The sequence below is a fragment of the Leishmania braziliensis genome, chromosome 17 (assembly GCF_000002845.2).
Source record: "Leishmania braziliensis MHOM/BR/75/M2904 complete genome, chromosome 17".
NCBI classification, from domain to species: domain Eukaryota; phylum Euglenozoa; class Kinetoplastea; order Trypanosomatida; family Trypanosomatidae; genus Leishmania; species Leishmania braziliensis.
In genome coordinates, this window is record NC_009309.2 from 186,521 (window position 1) to 208,686 (window position 22,166).

Genomic DNA, 22,166 nt, shown 5'->3' on the forward strand with positions numbered 1-22,166 from the left:
TCGCACCCTCCTTCACCAAACCCCCCCCATTCCCCATCTCGGCAATGATCGAAAACAAGAAACGGGAGAAGCGCCACAAGGAGAGAGCAACGACAACAACTGGGTGAGTGCGCTGAAGTGCACGCGTGCAACCTCTGTAGGGGACACGCTCCCTCATAATTGCCAACACCTCCAGGCTTCCCTTGGCGAGCAATTTCGTTTCTCTCTCTCTGGTGCTCAGAGAGAGAAAGAGAGCAGAGTCACTTATCGAGCTGATAGTTAAGCGTCCATGCAGATCACTGGCTAATTACGTCGCTAGAAGACGCGCCGCCCACCCACCCACCTCTTAATAAGGCACACAAAGATATACACGAAAGAAATATATGCACAGAGACATCCACCATCCTCTCCGCCGCCTAGACACAACCCCCGCCCCCCCCCCTGTCCGTCCCGCCTCCTACCGTTCACATGAAGTAATGCGTGTAGACCACCGAGGCGACAAACAAAAAGACCAGCTCAGTACGGCGGCTATAGTACAGGGAGAGCGACCACACCACCAGACAGAGACCTACCCACGCCGTCAGCGGCCCGTACGCGTAGACAAACATGAAGAGCAGGAATGCCATGATAGTGAAGGCCACGTGCGCGCGGTGCTGGTCTTCCAGAAGAGAGTCAGAGAGAGGGGAAACGGTGCCCGGCGGCGCCACAACGATGACGATACCAAGCATCGGCAGAAGCTCATGAACGAGAAAGGCCATAAAGAGGTGGTAGAGCAGCACCGGCAGTGACACAGGCGACGGCGAAGCATCGTAGAATGCATCTCCTGCCGTGCTGCCAGAGTCCATGCCCCCGCCACTGCGTTCGAGCAGCCGTCTCGTCCACAAGGCGGGCTGCTTGACCACTTTCGGCGCTTCCACTGCCAACAGAGCTTCGGTGATGGAGACGACCATGCATGGCGCTGCACCGTCGCTAGCCACGCTTGCATCACCTGCGCACACCTTCAAGAAGACGGACGCATTCACGACTAGTTGCCCACCAGCGTAGCGGCCGTCCCTGTGGTACTCAAGTGCCGTCTGGGCATGCCGGCGGCGTCGCAGCATGTCATCGGCAAGCTGCGTGTAGGCTGCATCTACAGCTGTCTGGTTCACGTTCAGGACCAGCGGAGCTGCGAGCGTCGTCTGCCCGACGCCAGTGCCGGCACGGCGAGTGTACGCGTGGTTCTGCCGCAGCACAACTGACAGCTCAGTCGGGGTACTCGAGAGCAGAACCAACGGCCGCTGAGTCGCCGGCAGTGCCCCGCCATCAACACCGCGAAGACGATACAGGACGACATCCATGACGATGGAGAGTGCTGCACCGTCGCTGCGGCCGCTGAGCTGCAAGGCCAGTTGCCCAAGTGCACGGTGGGCGGTGGTGGGGCAGACCCAGTCGAACTGCCAGCGCCGCGGCACGCGTGCGGCGCTGTCCCACGGTAGGACGAGCGGACGGGTGAATCTTCCGCCAGCCCAGCTAAAAAGTGGCGTGGCCGCCTCGTTTGCAGATGTGCCGCGGGTTGTGGTGCCCGCCACCGATGCAGTCGTGGATGTCGTGCCAGTAGCAGCAGCAGTGCTGGAACTAGACGATACAGTCCACACGCCTGTCAGGTCACCCGCCACGTAAAAGGTGGTGTCAGCCAGCAGACACCCGCGGCACTCGGTGGCGATGCCTGGGACGGCGAAGAGGATCTCCTCCACCTTGCAGAACGGACGAACCGCTGGAAAGGCGTTTGAAAAGGTCGCCGTAGCCGCCACCCCTGAGCTATCGGCGCTACCGCCCGTTGATCGTGGCTTTGATGCACTCGGCTGCACCTGGGCAGCGTACAGTCCTGTGTATTCCTCAGCCCCCGTGACTCCTGCATCACGCGGTTGTCCGTCGAGCCAACCACTATCACGACGGTCACGACGCGACGTCGCCGCTGCGGCATTGGCAGAGAGTGGCGGTATCGTTATACTGGTGAAGGTGTCGTTGTAGCGGTACACAAACCGATGGCTCTGCAGAATGGCTGGGTCGCGGAGCAGTTCGGAGAAGAGGTAGTGAATAAAGTGGGATCGGTACACCTCACCGCCCTTCATGTACCGGTGATGGCTGCTGTCGAGGCTGTGATGCTCCACAACGCTGAAGCTGTTAATAAGCGCCACGTTCGGCGGGGCCCTCTGACGCGGCAGGTCTAACGGTTCTTGAGCATGGTAGACGGCAGTGCCGTCATGGGGTGCAGCTCTCGCACGCGAACCTGCACTGTGGCCGCCCTCGCCGACCGACTGGGTCCATGTGTCGCCGATAAGCTCGATCCCGAGCTGGAAGCCATAGCGTCGCAGGTCCGCCTCGCAAAGCAGCAGCGGGCGGCCTGGCGTCGGATCGAAGGACGGCTCAGTCGGCTGCGCCGGCTCGTCCCCCGGCGCCGTCGCAGGGTCGAGTCTCGATGACCCGGCAGCTCTGACACCTCCACTCCACCAGCTGCCGCCCTCCCGCCTGCGGTACCGGCGGTGGGCTCGCTCTTCAACCGTGGGGTCCGGTAACACCATATTTGCAGAGGAGCGCAGGTGCAGACGCGCCAACGTTGGGCGGACCTCCACTACAAAACTCGCATCGGTGGAGGTGGCCGCGACACTCGTGGGAGGCCCACCCTCAGGCGTCCACCACCACGCTGACGCGTTTGACGCCCCGCGGCCTGTCCTTCGTAACGATGGCGCCACAAAGCTGTCCGGATGAATCGCATTGTGCACCGTCACACGCAAGTAGCGAGGGAGCTGCAGGCGCCGCAATAGTGCGTCGCTGTCCTGGTGCTCGTTGTACTCCTCAGGGGTTAGCATCCTAAAGTCAGGACATGCATGAAGTTGTAAGTACAGCCGCTTGCGGGAGCGGGCTTCCACAGCCGCCTGTAGGCCACACCGCATCTGCTCGATGCACGCAGTGAGCCCCACATCGGGGGTACGCGATGCGCCCTCCTTTGTCTTCGGTAAGGCAGGATTCGGAATCTCCTCCAGCGTCACCGCGTCGGCTGAAAAAACGGTCTGGGCAAAGTTGGCGCCGGTAAGCTCGAAGGTCAGTACCGGCAGGCCGCCCTCTATCTCGCACTGTTTCACCACAGGAGGGTACGCCGACAGCGCCGGCGCCATGTCGCGCACCTCCACACGACCGAGCGGCACAAGCGAGTACGGGTTCGCCACAGTCGGCTGCACCGCGGGCTCAGTGAGGGAGGGTGGCGGATCGATGGTGGTGCCGCACAGGACGTCTTTGTGCAGCGCTGTCCGCAGGAAGATGTCGTAAGGAGTGGCGAAGGACTCCTTGAGCGGAAGACGTATGCGCAGCACCGCCACCTCGTTGCCCTGAGCGACACCTTGGTAGGCCCGAAGCGCGTTCGTTAGCCGCTCCATCGGTGACATGTGCGACAGTGTGTTCTGCCGCTCGCGCTGGTGCAACTGCTGCTGGCGCGCCTCCTCTGCCAGTGCGGCCTCCTCAGCCTCCTGCCGTGCCTTTCTCGCCGCCTCGAGGACGCGCAGCTGCGTCGCTGTCACACGGCGATGGCTCAAAGCGTTCTGCAGATCGACCGGCAGCCCAGTCACGTCAATGCCATCCGCGGTCCACTTGCACTGGTGGCGAATGCGCTCCACCTGCTGCTCCATTTCGGCGAGGGATATGTAGTGCTGCTGTCGCTGGGATGACGGTGACGCCCCTTGGCTCGCTGCAACGGGTTTTTGCCCTCGCCGTGCGCGCTGGGTGTACCAGCAGCCGCCAGGAGATGGAGAAGTCGATGACGATGATGATGATGAGGGGCCATCACCGTGCGTCTCGGAGAGGAGATGTTCCAGCGAACCGAAGAGCACGTCGCACGGAACAGTGGCATCACGCACGGCGAAGGTGTAGTCTAGCCACTCCTGCGCGGTGCGGTCGACGCGGCCATCGGGGCGGTTCGTCTCTGTCCAGTATTGCAGTACGTCGGCGCCGCGCACGGTGCCGTCTACGCACTTGTGGAGCAAGCTATGGTGTGGCATCTCGGTTCCCCCAGCAGGTCCGCTGCTGCTAGAGTCAGCGACGGTTTCAGCTTGGCTGGCACCATGCACTGCCTCACCGGAAACGGTCAGCATTGCTGTTCCCCACGTCCGATTCAGCTCCGTCTCCGCTGACGAAGAGACGATGAAGCCGCCAAGTTGCCTCGGGTGGCTAAGGTCAAGTCGCAGCAGCACTGTCGCCTCTGGCGCCTGCTTTGCGGAAGCCTGCGGCGGCCCTCCAAACCCTGCGGTTCGGCCGCTAATGTTCACCTCGTACGTCACGTCGTCCTGTACCCCGCGCAGCCCCACCATCGGCCGCATCGTCACGTTGGCCCGCCGCAATGTCGCAGGCTGGAGCACCGGCAAATAGCGAATGCCCCATGCGCGGCCCTCGCTGCTGACCTCGCCTCCCCCCGCACTGCCATCGCGGCCTAAGAACTTAGACGCAAACGAAGTAGCAGCGTCGCCGAAGGTGTGCGGCAGCCCAAGTTGAAAGAGCGGTGAGAGGCCAAAGCGACCTGCTGCAGCGGCGGTGCCATCCTGCCGACCCCCCTTACTCCTCCCGCGCGCCCCGCTGACACTGGCGGCGACAGCCGCCTCAGCGCCGGGGGCGCCATCGATGATACGGGTGGAGATAAAGTCACCGTGGAAGGGGCACGCACCAGTGGTGTCCGATGCATCACCTGCAGCGCCCCCATCGCCCACCCGATCCGCGTACACGCCTGAGGCCGCCACCAGCGTCGGTGTAGACAGAGAAGATGGTTGCGGCACTGCCACGAACAGCGGCTGCGACACCTCGCGCGCTGAAAGATGACGGCTCGCCTTGACCGTGAACGATACGCAACGGCCTGGTAAGGAGGAAGCATTCGCCGAGGTGTAGGACGGGTTAAACCACTGTGTTGTCGGTGACACCCACCACGGCGTCGCGCACCGCCCACCGCTGAGCCGCTCCACCTCGCGCGCACCACGCTTGACGGTGTCCTCCAGCGCTGCGGGGTCGATAAGGCGCACCTGGCTCTGCCAAAACTGCACGTCTGCCCGAGACGGCTGCGACCGCCACCTCGTCCGCGGAGACGACGTCGGGGACTTCCGCGAATTGTCCTTCGAGCCTCGACTTTCCGTTTCAGGTGCTCCCTCGGTATGCAGGCACAGTGTGATGCGCCCCTTGCCGGTGTAGCCATCACACTCGTGATCCATAGAAGTCGTTGCGGTCAGGTAGGCGGAGACGCGCTCCACCTCGTAGTAGCCCTTCAACGCGCACGTGTGCCCCTCCATCCGGCCAAAGATACTGCGAGACGGCACAAGGTCGTAGTGGAGGTACACCGTGCCAACAGCGAGCGGTTCCAGCACGAGCACCTCGCTGCCAGGGCGAGAGTGCAGACCGAAGTAGGTGTGAAACGCCGCACGTGCGGTGCCGTCAGCGGTAGAGTCATCTGATGGGAAAAGAAAGGCCGCTGCTTCGCCGTGGCTGTAGTTGCGGATGCTGCGCAGGCTCATGCGCGCCTGCGCCGCAACATCCACAGCCGCAGACGCACCAGGGACTCCCATTCTAGTCGCCAAGCGCCAGTTCTGCGTCGAGGATGTCGTCAGGATCACCGCATGATCAGCCAGAGTCACGAGGCGGTGCGAGGGCAAATTCTCTGTCAGTACAAGAACCTCCACTGTGGCGTAGTCAACGAGGATGCGATGCTGCGCCATGGATGTCGCTGACGCAGCGCGTCTGCTGGTGCCAGAGCCGCTAATGCCCTCGCCTAAGGCAGTCCAAGAAGACAGTGGGTAGGTGGCGTCCGTAGATGGCGGGAGAAGCCGGTAGATAGACCAGCGCATTGTCACGACGCCGAACGGCAGGCCATGCACGAGGGTCTCCGCTCGCGTGTCGTGCTCGAAGTGAATGCCGGTGAAGTTCACACTCGCCGTCCACACCGTGTTCGCATCCGTCGCCAGCGACACCACCTCCCACTGGCCAACAAACTCATGGGCGATCTCGTTCGGGATGGGCACGGCCTGCAGCGCCGCAGTGTCGCTGCACACATACAGCTCCTTCTCCACCACCTGCGCGTGGAACACGTCGAGCATCTCCGTAAGAATCACTGGCGGGCACACATTCGGGTTCTCAGGATCCGGCAGAGAGTGCGTGATGGTGTAGAGCCCTGGCGTGCGCAGCCCCTTGATGAGAACTGTCGACCCGCCTCTGCCGCGGGCCACGGCGGCCGGGTGGCGAGGTAGCGACTGAAACTCGACGCTGTCCATGAGTACCTGCAATCCTATGGTGGTGGAAACAGTCGGGACGATGCTCTTGACGGCCCACTGCGCCACAGCCGGGTCTGATGGGGCATCCACGTGCAGGATGGCGCTCTTGCCGACGATGTGACGCGCCCTGGCGAAAGGGTACGTGTTAGGGGGCGCAGTGTAAAGTTTCTCCATGGTGATGATGGAAGGGGGTGCAGCGGCAGCCTGAGATGGCGCAAAGCGCGTGGCTCGCGAGAAGGAAGGTCGTGGCTGTTGCTGAGGTGCCTTGCCGCTTCTGTTCGGTGTACCAGCGCTGCTGCTGGCGCCTCTGGACGGCGGCATCACCTGCAGCGACTCGGCTGCGTTGTGGCTAAGCACGACGAGGGCGGTAGGCGGCAGCGGACTTGGATAAACGCGCCTCATTAGAAACCAGTCACGCTGCTCTGTGTGTGTGACGTGATTGGCGACGGTCAGCTGACAGAGTGCCTCACCAACACTTGTCGACGGCGCCGCCGCGGCGCTGCCGTAGCGTTCTGGAGTGTAATAAAGGACTGAGTGTGTTGGGTGGTGTTTCTCTGCCGTCATGACCGCCGCGTCGGGGCATACCCATGTGAAGTCGTAGCCGTACACCGAAAAGAGCTCCGGGTAGCGGGAGAAGGTGTACTGCGGGGCGCAGAAGGGCAAGACAGCTACAGCAGGGGCCGGCGGTGACGGCAAGACCGTGCCGTAGCGCTCATCCCCATGAACGACGCCGCTAGGGTTGATAGCGAGGATGGCGACGTAGCCCGGCTGCTCCACACACATGCCACGCCGCACGAATTCAGGATTTTCAGCCTCTACCTCGGCGCTCAGCACCGCAGGCGAGCCTCGCACGACGTAGTCCAGCAAAAACAGCGATGCGTTGCCCACCCCAGCGACACGCAGTCGGCGCGCCTCTGCCTCGTGCTGAAGTGTATAGGTCTTCTCCAGTGCAGTGTCGAGCTGCTCATCGAGCTGTCGGCGGTGACGGTGACATGTTCGCCTCTCCGATAGTTGGGCAGCATCCTCTGCCGGCAACGACGATGCCTTACGTGAGTTGGGCCCCTTGCTCGTGCGGCACTCATCCCAGAGCAGCTTCTTGTCCTCCACCGACTCACTGCTGCTTGTCGCAGTGTCGGCACCCCACTCATCGGTACCAGCACTGCCCAATAGCGTGTCCTGCTGCTGCTGCTGCACATCCACGCGGGTTCGCCTGCGCAGCACCATCGGCCCGTCATCGCCCGCCACGTAATCATGCTGCGCGTTCCAGAGCTGATGAGTAACTGCATCCTCGACAAGGTGCAAGTCCATCTCGAAGTAGTTCTGCTGACTTGTGTGATTAAAGGAGTACCCTATGTCAGCTGCAAAGCCGGCGATTGGTATCACGCGGCGATGACGGCGGTGGCGACTGACAATCTCACCCGCATCTGCCGGCACAGATCCGTCTTCTAGAAGCGCCAAGGCGGAGACGTTGACGCGGGTGTAGGCAACCTCAGCCACCGAGGGCAGCGCAAACGCTTTCGCATGAGGGTACGCGGTGCGCTGCTGAGGAGCGTTTTCGTGGAAGAGGACGTCCGGTGGCCGCTGGCATCGCCGCAGCGAGTATGTCGTCTCCACTGCCGCGACGAGGTTGTGCACAGACCACACGACATCGCAGTGGTGGTACGGCTCCACACCGCACGCCATCAACGCAGTCACGGGCCTAGGCGCGACATCCGCACTCATTAGGGCCAACGGCCTCCCACCATCCACGGCAGTCGTGATGATTTGCGACTCCTCTTGCTCCTCGGTTGAGATGGTGCGCTCCACCAAGTACGGCGGCTGCCGCGCCGACACGCACGGCGGCACGTGCCACTCCGCTACCTCATCCTTACGCACCTCACGCGGTTCCACGAGCAACACGCACCCTTCTTCTGTGTAGATGGGCGCAAACGCCGGCGCTATCGGCGGGGGTGGCAAGGCGACCACGTTAATCTGGTACTCGACGTGCGTATCCGGGCACTGCGACGTGTAGGCAAAGGAGTGCACCGCTCCGTCCAGGGCAACAGTTAGCGACAGCGCTTCGCCAGTGTCCTGAGCAACAAACTGGAGAGTGCCACTCGGTAGCGTGCGTTGCACGTTGGGTACGTCGTTCGTGTCCAGCTCTGCCATGAGCTGCTCATCCACTGACAAGACGCGCAGCGGGGGGCGCGAGCGCCAGTAGCCGGTGGGTACTCTGTCGCTCAAAACATCCGCGCTGTTGCTGTCACCGCTATGGGGAGCACCCTGTTGCTGCTGAGGAGCTGAGGGAGACGTTGAAAAGGCTATGAGCGACGATGTAGGCTCTGCAAGAGGACGAGGAGCCGACACCGCCCAGCGGCGTGCATGCATAGGTAGCTCTACAGCGACCACGCGCGGGTAACTCGCCAGACGTCGTACCACCAGCAGCGGGCGAGAATACACCTCCACAATGAACAGTCCAGAGGATGTCGCCCCAGCACTCAGGGCCGCTGGGATAACTCTGGTGTACAGTGGATCCAGGTTCGCCTTACTAATCAGCCGCTCCTCGCGCACGGTAACTCGCGCCACCCACACCACCTCGTAGACGCCGCGACTGCCCATGCTCAAAGAGGCGTGTACCTCGCTGACGTCCCGTCGCGCATCGGGGGCCGCTATGCACAGGGGCAGCGAGGCGGTACCTGTGCTTGGCGCTGCCGCAGAAGTAGCTGCCGCGCTGCTGCGTGCCTCGCAGCGGTAGTATCCCTCGCGCGCCGCCTCCGCAAGCTGCTGAGGGTCGGCGAGCCACGTCGTGTTCGGCACAGTAACCTCCAGCTGCGGCTCCACTCGCATTCGCAGGAGTAGCTGTCGCAGCACCAGCGCCGACACGTCCTGCTGCTCCCCGCACGCCGTCGTCGGCCCGGCGGTGGTGATGTGGCTCTGAACCGCCCACACCTCGCGCTCCTCCAGAACGACAGGATCGCAGACATCATCCACGTCGCGCACGAAGTAGGCGACAAGGTTGCGGCCAAGGAAGAGAGGCACCAACGCACCGCCGGCCTCTCCGTCCCCGTCTGTTTCGTCGGCATTCCGAGCCAGCGCGGACGTGTTTACGTACGGGTTGGCCATCACGCGAGTGAGCTGCTGTGGCAGTGGCTGATCGCGTAGCGGTGTGTTCTCCCAGTAGCCGTAGTAGGCCAAGGGTGGCCGGCGGCCGAGGGTAGCGCCGCTGCTGCCAGTGTGGCTGTCACCACCGACCGAGCTGCGTCCAATGCCCCTGCCCCACCAAACGCTGCTGGCCGCAGCGCTCGCACTGCCGGCAGAATCGGCCGACGAGGAGGTGGGGAAGGAGGAACGTAGTGGGTAGTACGGGTCGAGGGCGGCCATCACGGCAGCACGTTTCATCGTGCCGTTTGTCAGTCGCATGGATCGGCGAAATCCAAAGTGCGGAGTAGGATGAGCGGATGGCAGCGCCCATGAGCGGTTCAATGGCAGCCGAAGGACAAAACGACCATGTGACACCCGCTCAGTTGATGCGATGGCGGTAGATGGCCAGAAGACCGTCTCAGCAGTGCGGACACCCATCGCAGGCTCACCCTGGCCTTGCTCTCCCTCAGAAGCTCCTGCCCAGCTGGCATGAAGAGCTGGCGCGAGCGGATTGCGCGAAACGCGCACGGAGACCTCGTAGCGCGCATTCGGCTCAACAACAAAGAAAGGACTAGCGGCAGAGCTGTGCGGAAGGAGACTGCTTGTTGAGGTAGACGCCTCAGAAGCCTCGACATCGCCGCCAGTGCTGCTCGCAGAGCGGTGTGGCACTGTCAACAGCCGTGAGTGCCGCAAGGTGAGTGGGCCATATATAGGGGAAGCGCTGAGATCGCTACGACCACCACTGCTGTGATGATGCCTATCAGCCCAAGACGGCTTCCCCAGCGGCACGGTGCTGCCGGCCTCCTCCTCCGACTCCTCTACGCTGCGCACTGTCCACGTAACCAGTGAGGTGGGAGGCACTGGTGGGGTGACATGGAAAGAAACAGCAAAGACGACGGTGTCGTCAGCGCCACGGACTCGGCGAATGTGCGGTGCTAACTGGCGCACATCGGCGCCGTGAGTGTTGGGCGACGATGTCGGCACCCCGCAGTGAGAGCCGAGTCCCACAATGTTGATCGGTGGCAGTGCATCTCGCTGCATGTGCAGCAGCGGCATCACTGTCAGGATGTGTGGGCACTTGCACTTGAGCACTTGGTTCGTAATGTGAAGCTGTATGTCGGCCTTTGCCGCCAGAGATGCCGCGCTCACTGGTTCGTTACTCTCCGCCTCCGCCTCCCCATGTGTTGGGACAGCGCGAGCGCCAGTCCACAGTGCAGTAGTGGAATCAGTGATAGCAGCCTTCGTGTGTAGAGCGTGGTGGGAGCCGAATCCACTCCTTCCACTACCCCCAGAAAGCGATGGCGAAGATGTTATTAGCTTGAGCAGCGTCGCTGGGGTGAGAGCGCCAGTTGTCAGAACCAGCACGTCACCATCGCTGTCGTTGTGTTCTGCCACATCTGCATCCGTCAGGACGTAGCTGGTGTTGTACACTCGCCGGCGGTCCCATGTATCCACGACAAGGATCAGAGTCTGTGGAAACAGCTCCCGCTTCTCGGCTGGGCTCAGCACCTGGAACGGCGAGGCCCTCAGCAACTCTTCAAGAAAAGCATCGTACAGTGCCGTGCTTCGCAGCAGCGTGCCGTCGAACTTGTACTGGCAGCAGAGGCTGAGCTTCAGTGTCAGGCCAACGGGCAGTGCGAGAGTGTGCGGGGTGAGCAACTCGTCAGTGGTGAAGGATCCGCTGGCCCACGCAACAGACGAGCGTGGGCACGTGAAGTCCGCCGCACACATGGAGGTTGTCGCCTCAGAACTCACTGCATCCGTGTTAACTCCCCCAGCTGATGCGGAATATGGGGCTTGAGCGGAGATTCGTGCGCGGCGGCCCTCATCGCGTGCACGCTGCACAGCCGCAACGACCTCCTCGTCCGTTGGTGCGGTCATGACAGCATCGCTACGATCGCTGGCAACCGCTGCAAACATGTACGGCGCGCCGAGCACCAGCTCGTTCAACGCCTGCAGACTTGCGTATACATGGCTAGGGTCATCACCGCTCTGGAAGCTCGGGGGCTGCGAGGAAGACTGCTGAGGAGCGGCAGCGTGCGCTGGGAGGGGTCCCCATCCACTGCTACCGCACAAGCAGACATAAGCGAAGAGGCTGAGGAGCAACGCTGGCAGAAGACACCTACATCGCGCAACTACGCCGCTACTGGCTGCGGAGGGCATTACAAGGATGCTGATGAACAAGACAAGGAGAAGGCCGAAAGGAGGAAGAAAAACAAAGGAGAGAGGGGCGCTGGGTGCGGTTGCGCGTGTGCACGACACCGGCTGGCAGAGAGAGAGAGAGAAGGGGGGAGCGCGGATGAGGTCAGCGATCGACAAAGGCACCACGCAACGAACCGCCAAAACGAGTGGCCCCCTCCTACTCCCCAGCGCAACACGGAAAAGGAGTGCGCCTCGCTGATCGGTGCGCTACGAATAGCGTCAGAGAGATGGCGATGACAAAATGGAGGGAAACGTACGTGTCCAGGGAGAGGGAGAGAGAAGGAAAGAGAGAGGATCCGACGTATACCTACGTAGATGTACGTGTGTGTGTGTGTGTGTGTGTGTGAAGAAGTGTGGGGAGGCGTAAGAGGGAGGAGGATACAAATGATGGTGGGCACCTAGGGTGGGCCGGTGATGTCTAGCGCACAAGAACGAAAAGGATAGGAGAGACCAAGCCAAGAGAAACCGAAATTACAGCGGCCGACGACGCTTAATGAGCAGGGAGAAGTAAGAAGAAGAGTGCGAGTGGAAAGGGACGCAAACAGCAACAAGGCCGAGACGAACGAGGAAAACGCGAGCGTCGACGCTTACCGAGGGCTTTCCTTCGCTTGTCCACTTCCTCCTCACGGGCTGCGTTTCTGTCGGAGTAGGCGTCCTTGCGAGGGACTCTTCTCCGGTACGCGGTACCGATCGACAGTCGCCCGCCGCAGCCAGCCCTTCCCACACACACACACAACACCAAACACGATCTCACGTGTAACCGACAAGCAACAATGCCACACAAGCACAGCTGGTTGTTGGTGCCCCGCCCTGTTTCCTTCCTCTGCTGCCTTCGATCTCAGCAACTGGGTGGTCGAGTGTGCGGAGGCGTATGCGCTTTGAATGTGAGCGAGAGGGAGAAAAGTTGGGCAAGCCAGCCACGTAGACGAGAGAGAAAAGGAGGCAAAGTGAACGCCAAAAAAAGGGAACAAGACGCGGCCCTTCCGGTGGCGCGCACGTCTCCCTCTCTCGCTCTCTCCTACGCTGATGCGGTAGTCGTTTCCCTTTTCTTCCTTCTCCCTCCCTCGCGTCAGTTCTATAGTACTGATTTAGCTAACTGTTATCTAAAGACGTTTCCCTTGACGTCGACTGAGGGCGGTAGCTGAGAGAGTTCACGTGTTAGTGCGCGTATAGGCGGATGGGAAGAGGGGGGTGTCGTCTGAAAGGGAGCAGTGGGCAAGTCGTATGGAGCACGTGTTGCCGCAGTCGTGAGGAGCACATTCCTATAGCGCAGAGAACTATATATATACACATACGCCCGTGCTTCTCGCGGACGTATATGGGCGTAAACACCATCACTCACAGAGTTAAAGAGGGTCGCACAACGAGCGCACGGAGAGGAAGAGAGGCATCTTTTTTTTTTGTATTCTTCTTTGGCTGAACGGGTCTACGTCTCTGCCATACAACTTCGTAAGGTCCAACGCCACCCAACCCCCGGCCTGTCATAGAGGACCATCACGTGGTGTGAAGGAGCGCTAGACACAAATTACAGCAATGCACCGACTCAGTCGTCCGAGCAGGGACCCTGCCCTAAACGCCACCCCACCCACCCTCGCTCTGCAGGTCGCCATCAGGTGCATCCCTCGGGGTGACTCAGCCACCTCACCAGTAGCCAGTGAGAGACGGGTGAGGTGCGTCCGAGTCACGCTGGCACGCTGCCCATCACATGGGTGGTGCAAGCGTGCTCACTGTCGCAGGTCTCTCCGACGCCACGCCGCCCAGGACCTGATCACCGGCATCCGCAGCGACACATCGCCCTCACTCAACCCGCACCGCAGTTAATCGGCCCTGTCACCGCCAGAGGCGGCTTGGCATATGCAAAGAAAGAGAGGGAGCTGCGTGGCCTCTCCCCAGAGAGAGGGGGAGGGGGGTACTTTAGTCCTGAGATGCCACGCACGGGGGGGGTGGGGGGTGTCCGCCCCTCGCTCCGTCATCCGGAAGGTGTAGGAAGGAAACAAGAGAATGCGGAGAAGAGGAGCAGGTGGTGGATAAACATGCGTGAGTCAGCGCCTTCACATCAAGGCGCGAACAAACAGGTATATGAACAAACAGGGGCGCTAGTCATCGCAGCCATGGGGGGGGGGGGGGGGGGGGGGGCAGTGCAGTGAGTGTGGAGGAAGGCAACCTAGTGAGAAAGGAGGCTCCATGCCACCTACATCATCTGCATTGTCAGCATGCGTTCGTCGAAGCAGAGTAGTGGGAAGAGGGCGGGTTAGGCGGGTGGGTAGGGGATGATGATGCGGCGACGAACGTGACGCAAAACAGGGAAGAGGAATGTAGGAAAGAGGATCGAGGCACGTGACGAGCTGAAGGCGCAGGAGATGGAAGAGAGACCCCGGCATACCGAGAGAGAGGAACAGCTCCGCCGTGCTTTCCTTTTTTGTCTCACCGCGTCGATGCAGCTCGTTTTCACGGCCACTCCCCCTTTTACGCACGCCCCCTCACGCTCCTTCGCTCCTGACCTTCTCCGTAGGTTTGTCGATCACTATCGCTATCAAAGACGAGCCGTCTTAGTCAGTCATCACAGCACACACGCACACACACGCACACGCACATACTCTTCAAAATTAGCACGTCTTTACCCATAGGCGCACACCACTGTCTGTCCCTCTCGTTTGCATTCGCTCTTCGAGGCGCCTGTCTTGCGCCTCTGCCGCGATGCGAGTTTTTCGCTTGTCTTGCCTGTCAGAGTGGGCTACGTAAACGCCACTTTCCGCAGTAATGCGGCCCTCCCCCACCCCTCCTCACCTCACTCGTGTCTCCTTTGTCTTTTGGGAGATGAGCGGCGAGCGAGGGCGAGAGAGGGCGGCCGCTGCAGCAAACATGAAGAGAACAAGAAAGAACCAAAGCATTAATGAAATTGTTTTGATGGCGAGGGCATGGGTGTAGCATCGAGTGTGCTATTTGGGTTCCAGTGTGCCTGCATGCAGAGGGAGAGAAGGAGGGTGATTGTGCATGCACACTGAGCTGCACAAGAGAGAAGGGAGAAGCGAAGCGCAAAGCGAAGAATGAAAAATATGAACACGTGATGGGTAATCAAAGAGAAAAAAAAAACCCTCAGGCGCAACTGTTGAGTCATTCTCTGCTCGATTCACTTGGCAGGGCTCATTGAATAACACGAACCCAAAGCCCCTACTACGTAGGTGGGCCCATGCATCGATGCGCCTGTCAGAACCCATGCCTCTCCTCGACCCAAACGCACTTACACAAAGGCGCGCATCAGCGTGCGCACGCAAGACATGTCACAGGATGATAACGATGATGATATCGCAGAGAATGCCAGTGATGCCGTGACAGGGAGGAAAACAAAATAAGACATTGCGAATCAGATGCATACACTGCCTTCACATGTCCACAGATGGACTCTGTGTGCGCACCTTCGAGGGTATGTTTGTGATGTCCGCAAGCAAAACAATGTGAAGGGAACGACAGAAAAGAAGTGCGTGAGAGAGAGAGAGAGAATGAAGAGGTGTGCGCGGTTACGTAGCGAAGGACATCTCTGTGTCTGCGTGTGCGCGTGTTATTGCCGCCCACCCACCCCCACCCCTCCCGTTCTCCTCCCACTTCACCTTCGTCGACTGTCCGCTCACGGAAAAGGGAAAAGAAAGAGCGTAATCATCAGCCCTCTTTCGCTTTCTCCTCTCACACATCACCTCCCGGTTCCATCACTACCATCATTGCCACCTCGCCTCGTTCCTTTTACTCTCCCTCTCCCCCTATCTCATACGCACACACGCACATATGCGACCAGCGAGGAGAGACACGCCTGTAAGCGACTACGAGCACCACCCTCGCCCTACAGCACACACACACAGAGAAAGAGAGAGACACCCACACGAGGATCTGCGAGAAATAGAGAGACCTCCGCAAATATAGAAAACACAAAGAAACGGTGGTGGTCATCCCTCAGACACTGTGGTCGACATCATCGGCCTGTGGCGTTGAAAACTTGAAGATGAAGATGATGATGATGAGAGGTGGGAAGAATGAAGAAGAGTCCATGCGACCGCAGAGGAAACAAGTGCCGGATGCACAGCTGACAGAGAAAGAGAAGGAGAGAGGCCAGACAGAGCCACTGGGTAGCACGATCAAACAACAAGGGAACACCAAAGAGAGAAAGAGTGAGTGCACCTTTTGAAGAATCAAGGAAACAGCGAAGGAAACTTCGGGGGAGGGGAGGAGGGGGACTACAACGGGACCAAAATGTGCCCAGCATCAGGCAAATCACACAATACACTAGCGCAGACGAGAAGGGGAAAAATAGGAGAAGACACTCCATATCGACGTGAGGTGTTCACTGCCGCTGCCGCTGCTGCTGCAGTGGGTGGGGTGTCTGTGTTGCCTTCCTTTTTTCGATTTTGTGTCGCTCGCCCCTCACCCTCTGTGATCGCACACTGCACACACGCAGAGAGAACAAACCGCTCCTCGCTCCTTCTGCAAAGCACGTGTGTGTATGCCTGTGTACTTCTCTCCTGTTGGCCGATGTTTCTCCGCGAGCAAAGACACCCGGTGCAACCCGGCACCGAATAGCGGAACGGTGCGTCACCATGCATGCGCGTACCGACAAATCCGCTACAGGCAGCCACGTCATCGGCACCAGGAAGCAAAGACACCAGGTGGAAGCGGCGAGGAGAGCCAGCGAGAGTTCGCCCCGAGCGCGCCAGAACGACAGAGAGGCGGACCAGTGAACGAAATTTTACAAAAAGAGAGGGGTGAGAATATTATCAACGAGTGGGGAAGAGGTGCGTGCGTATGTGCTGAGGACGGCAAGCGCCTGCTGAAGAATGGGCTTGTGTGAACCTGTTCTGTGAGGTAGGAAGAGGGGTCCGGAGGGTATCGGGAGAGTCGAGGGAAAAGGCTGTGGTGGCAGGCTGTGGCGATTTTTCGGTGCAGACGGCACGCACGCGCGGACGGATGTATCGAAGCAAACAAATCAAAAGAAAAGGGGGAAAAGGAAAAACAAAGTGCCACGCGGCGACACTTTCCTGGTAGAGGTGTGTGTGTGTGTGCGTGTGAGCGCGTGCCTGACGCACTCCTCCCGAATGGCGCCGCGTGTGCAGGTGTTCGTGTGTAGGGAGTCAGAGAGGAAGGTGGATGGGGCAGCGGCAGATACACAGCTGAACAAAGGCCAAAAGGGAAAGGCACAATCGAACAACAGCAGAAAAAATGGTCAACCGAGAACGAACAGAGACACACCACACACGCGCGCTCCAACGCCTATTAAAGACGCGCCCGCATCGACGACGACAGCATAGGAAATGAGGCCATAAAATGAATCTGCAGCGGAGGGGCGAACACACACACACGCTGAGAAGAGAAAGAGAGAGAGAAAGGGGGGAGAGAACAGTTAAGAGCCCATGTAGGGGCGACTGTCAGTGCCGACAGGGGTGTCGAAGAGAGGGAGTGGGGAGAGAGAGAGAGAGAGCAGCAGCAGCAGTTGACAGCACAAAATCTACAGACGAAACTGCAAAAGAGAGAATCCCCCGAAACGGAAGCGAGCAAATAAACGAAAGAGGGGGGAAGACGGTAGCACAAAATAACGACAGGAGAAAAAAGAGGGAGGGGGAGGGAAAACGCCAACAGGAGCGGAGCACAGGGGCACCCGCGTTCCGTTGGTGGGTCATCCATCCTGCAAAGACCTCGAAGACAAGTCCAACGGGAGAGAGGGAAAAGGACCACACAACAATACCGCCACGTTACAGCAACCTGTGCCTATCTGTCGGTCGGTCAAGGAAGGGAGGTGGTAGAGCAAGACGAATATGCTAAGAGACAGACAGAGAGAGGGGGGGGGGGGGCAAAGACACCACACAAGCATGCACGCCATCCACAGACACGAAGGCACAGTTGTGAACGCCGACGCCCTCATTTTCTAGTTTCGTTGATGTTTGCCTCTTCCGCCCGTGAGGAAGGAGGGAGGCGCGAAGGATAGCCGGGCAAGAGAGAGCGCACGCATGTTGGTCGGTGTCTGTGCGCCGCGTGGATACATCCGGCGAGTGCATCAGTGACATACGCGCAGACGTCATACGTGGGTATCCAATAATTAACCAACACATACCAGCAACAAAAAAAGCAGCAGCAGCAAGAGAGCAGCGAGCAGCATCAAACAGCCACGAAAAGAAGAAGGAAACATAAAAGAGTAGAAACAAAAGAGTCCACAAGGCAAAGGTGCACGAAGACCCGCTCCCACCCACTCGGCACGCTATCTTTAGCACCTGGCTCTCTCTCTCCCTTCCTCACACATACAGGCACTCTCTCGCTCTGCCCTTCTCATCCTTCAGCATGTTTTTGCCTTCCCTATGGTCCTTCTCTCCCGTCTCACCATTCGTCTCCTCATTCGTCTCTCACACGTCTCTCGCCGCGCAGCCTTTCACGGCCTCACTCGTTCAAAACGTGCGCCAAAGGCAAACGTTATGGGCGGTGGTGAGGCAAGTGGCCGCTGTGGCTGCCCAGGTTTGTGGAGGCATATCAATTTGCGCTCCTGCCCCCAAGCCGGCCCAACGCGCTAGCTGCACTCGCTCTACTCGAACTCATGTCGCCCCTCCCCCCAAGTGTACCCTCTTGCCGTCTGTCTCTCCCCACTGATGTCCGTCAGCGCGCTTCTGTAGCCTGGCCTCCGCCTACGCCCCAGCGATTTCCCTTTCCCTGTCTGCATACACCTCCACCAACCCTCGTCTCCTTTGCTACCTCTCTTTCTCTCACCTGGCATTCCCCCCCCCCCCTCCTTCTCCACCGCGCGCGCGCAGACTGGCCCAGCCTCATAAGTCACAGTGTGGCTCTTCTGTTTACCTTGTCCTTGTGTGCGCATTTCGCGATGAGGTGTACGACCGCTCGCCAGCTGTCGTCCCCCGCCGCCCACGTCGACGTTTTCTTCTCTCTCCCTTTGCCTTCGCTGCTACGAGGTGGGAGGAGGAAATGGAGAGAAAAGAGACGAGAGGGTACGTGAGACTTGGGGGGAGGGTAGAAGGCGGTGATGAGGTACGAGTGGTGTGGAAGGAGGGAGAGGGAGAGAAACAGCGAGGTATAAAGTGCACGACTGACGTCAACGCGTACAGACAGTGTGGAAAGACAAAAAGTAGGAGAGAAGAACAACAGGGAAAGTAGCCAGAAGCAGGAGGGGAATGAGCCACGCTCTTTCCCTCCCTCTCTTGCTAGTGTTCGTGATGCCGTGCGAGAGAAGCGAGAGACAGTGCAAGCGATGTTGCACACGCATCCGTGTCGCTCGCTCGCTTGCACGCTCTCTCTCTGCGTCTGTGCCGCTGCTTGTGACTACAGGTGACTTCTTCCCCTCCCTCTCCCTCACCGCCACGGGCCTTTATACACTGCTGCAGGCACAAAGAACGAAACACAGCAGCCCGAGGAGAACAAGAGAAGTGCGCAAGGCGCTGGCAGCGTCTGGGTGGGACGGAAAGAGAAAGAGAACGTCGTAGTGGAGGGAAGACGCATGAACAATGAGCACAAGAGGAGGACAAGTGTCAGGAAGGAGGAAAGAAGTCGCAGGAGGGGGAGGGGAGGGGGGGGGGGGGCGAAGGCGAGAGAGAAAAAGGCTCAAAGTCTCACAAACAGAGATGCGCGTAAGAGTCTCACAGGCGCACCGATAGCGATGGCTGCGCGGCTTCTACTACGATGGAGGGGGGGGGGCAGCAAGGAGGAGGAGGAGGGTGGTGGTGGTGGTGCGTATATAAAATACACCAAAAGAAAGGAAAGAGAGTTCTGCGACGGTATAATAGAGGGGGGCCCTCGGCGTGTGTCCCCATTGCGTCTTAGCGCACCTCCTCCACCTCGAAGGTGCAGTTGCCACGCATGAAGGTCAGAACAGGTCCGATCAGCGCTACACGCTCAGCTTTTCGCCCAATCACGATGGCAGTCATGAAGCCGCCGCGCTTACTGGCTTGATAGAACTGCAGGCGGTCACCAACCTTGAAGTGACCTTTCTGGCGAAGACGCAGCCAGTATGGCAAGATCGCCAGGTACAGCGAGCCCGTCACCGGGTCCTCATCAACGCCCATCCATGGCGCAAAGAAGCGCGAGACGACATCAACACTACCGGCCGGGCCTATCATGTGGCCATCGCTCTGGGCTGTAACACCGAGGCCCTTGATGTGGCCCAACACACCCGAGTGCTCCTTGAGGGCATGCATGAAGCGGGGTGAGCTAAAGGCACGGCGAAGCGCCTCCCAGTTGGGGTGGCACTCCAGAACGTTCTGCGACGTGGACAGACGTGCTATGTAGTACCCAGTCGACTTGGAGTACGCAATATCCTCGACACACCCAGCGCCGTGCGTCAGCCCGAGCGCCGCCGCCACATCGCTGTACAGGTCCTTCGGCACCGCCTCCTTAACCGAAAATGCCTCCGTCATGGGAAAGTGCACCTCATACATGTCAGGGGGACAGGTGTAGCTGTGCAACACTAAGTCGCTGGGTTTGATAATGGGCTCAGCCTTGCAGCGCACGCTGATGACACCCGACTCCGTCACGAAACAGAGGACGTCCGTCTGCGCAGGCACGAAGAACTCCATCGGGATGTGCGACACCAGGTGGCGCGTGCTCTCCGATTGAACAAGCCGCGAAACTTCGAAGATGGCGTGCGCCGCGGCAAAGGTGGCGTGGCCGCACAGCGGTACCTCCTTCGTTGGCGTGAACCAGCGCAGACCAAACCACTGCGCGTGCATACGGCGTGGACGGCGACACATCTCGCTGCCGACCATGATGGAGTTGGAGGCGCGAGTGTATAGGAAACTCACGCCGGAGTTCGCCATGGAAAAGCTGGAGCTAGGCAACAGGCCAGGCGAGGGCGGCGCCCCGAGGCTACTCAGCCGCTTCGACTGGTGAGTTGGGGTTTCGCTGCTTTCTATGGCGCTCAGTACCGATCCGTGAGACTGTTCCTGAACCACGATCACCGGCGCCTCGTCGTCCTCAGTGACAGCGGTGCTTATGCGACGGCGTTCCTCGTTCTCATGCTTCACCCTCTCCTCGTACTCGTCTTCAAACTCATTACACTTGCGCATAATTTGTTCGTGTATGGTGCGGATGCGCGAGGTGGGAAGGCGGTAGACAAAGGCGGTCTCTGATAAATTCATCTCCTTCGCCACCTGCTGGAACGCGCGACCCATCTTGGCATTGCGCTCCACCGCGTACTTCTCGGCCGCTGCCTGGCGGTCCTTCTCCGTCATCTTCGTCTCGAGAACCTCCGGCTCACCGCGGCCCAAGCTGGCCTCGAGGCTGCTCAGGGCAGACCACTCCATACAATACACAGAGGTCGGCACAAAGCAGACAGCGGCCGGGTTGCCTTTAAAGCGGTCCGTCGTGAAGGCGTCGCACACCATCATCGGCGTGGACACGACAACGTGGCGCGGCTCCATTTCCTTTTCGCCTGCAGTGGATGTTGTCTCTGCCGCAGCAACAAATCTTTACCGTCCACTGAGAGTGGGGTGACGGAGAAAGAGGGTCGAGAGAGAGAGAGAGAGGGGGGGGAAGAGAAGGGAGGAGGCTATCACGCGTTGCCAAGAGCGAGAGAAGAGGTTTGCACACACGCAGAGAGAGAGAGACGGCAACAGGACTCGACGGACGTAAGAGACGAGAACAACGAAAGCGAGAGAGAGAAGGGAAACGGGATAAGTGCGTGTGCGTGTGTGTGTGTGTACGCACCGCTGCCGCCCCCCTTTTCGTCCTTTATTAGGATGGAGGGGAGGAAGGGAGGAGGAGAGGAGGGGGGGTTTGAAGCAGAACCGAAAGGGAGGGGGGAAGAAGAGCCCCAGTGCAGGCGCGAAAGTGGGTGGCGCTACGTGAGATCGGCTGTCGGTGCGAGGGGGAAAAGTGGTATAGGGGGGAGTGAGCGAAGAGAGAGGTGGTGGCTGGGCCTACACGTGAGGTAAAAGGGAGGTACGCTGTGCGGCTAGTTTTCAGAAACGAGTGGGGAAAAGAAGAGTAGTATGCGTGAAAAGAGCGGCCAAATTTCTTGGGTGATGATCGCCACACACGCATACACATCAGCGAGCGTGGGCAGTGTAGTTGCGTCCGTAGCGGTTGTGGTAGTGCCATGCGTGTATTCGTGGTAAGGGGAGCCGGAGCAGTACCGATAATGGAGAGGAGAGGGAGGAAGAGATGCAGATAAAGGAAAGAGAGAGAGTATGAAAGCGAGAGGAGTACGGGGGAGAAATGGATAGTGAGATGCGCGCACGCCGTGTGTGGCACATTTCAACCGAATGTTTTGTTCGTGCTGCCCGCAGTAGCGGCTCGACCGTCAGAGAACTGAACGATAAAGGTGCGAATTAGCCAAGCCCATCCAACAACAGCAGCGGCGGAGAGGTGGCTATGAGCAAAACGCACCAATGAAGCACTCGCAACTGGGCCCAGGGTGACGGACAGACGGCAAGCGGACGACGCCCATGCGTGGTCCACACCCTCGCCTTTTCTTCAGCCGGCTCTGTATTAATCAAAAAGTGGGTGTCTGTACACTCGTGAAGGAAGTGCGGCCCTCTGCGCAATGTCCAACACGACCCATTTATCACCGTTACTCACACTCCTCCTCCCCCCTTTCGTGGGGGGGGG

General features: G+C 59.7%; 2 protein-coding genes across 2 annotated transcripts; both read right to left on the reverse strand.

Annotated features, from left to right (window-relative positions):
* Positions 1 to 443: 443 nt before the first annotated feature.
* LBRM_17_0450 (conserved hypothetical protein) lies at positions 444 to 11,540 on the reverse strand (the record flags this gene model as incomplete). Its single annotated transcript, XM_001563763.1, has 1 exon — positions 444 to 11,540. One exon carries the CDS (start codon positions 11,538 to 11,540, stop codon positions 444 to 446), a length of 11,097 nt encoding a protein of 3,698 aa, XP_001563813.1.
* A 7,838-nt stretch (positions 11,541 to 19,378) lies between these two features.
* Positions 19,379 to 20,977, reverse strand: LBRM_17_0460 (hypothetical protein, unknown function; the record flags this gene model as incomplete). Its single annotated transcript, XM_001563764.2, has 1 exon — positions 19,379 to 20,977. The coding sequence occupies one exon, from the start codon at positions 20,975 to 20,977 to the stop codon at positions 19,379 to 19,381; it is 1,599 nt and encodes a 532-aa protein (XP_001563814.1).
* Between the last annotated feature and the right edge of the window lie 1,189 nt (positions 20,978 to 22,166).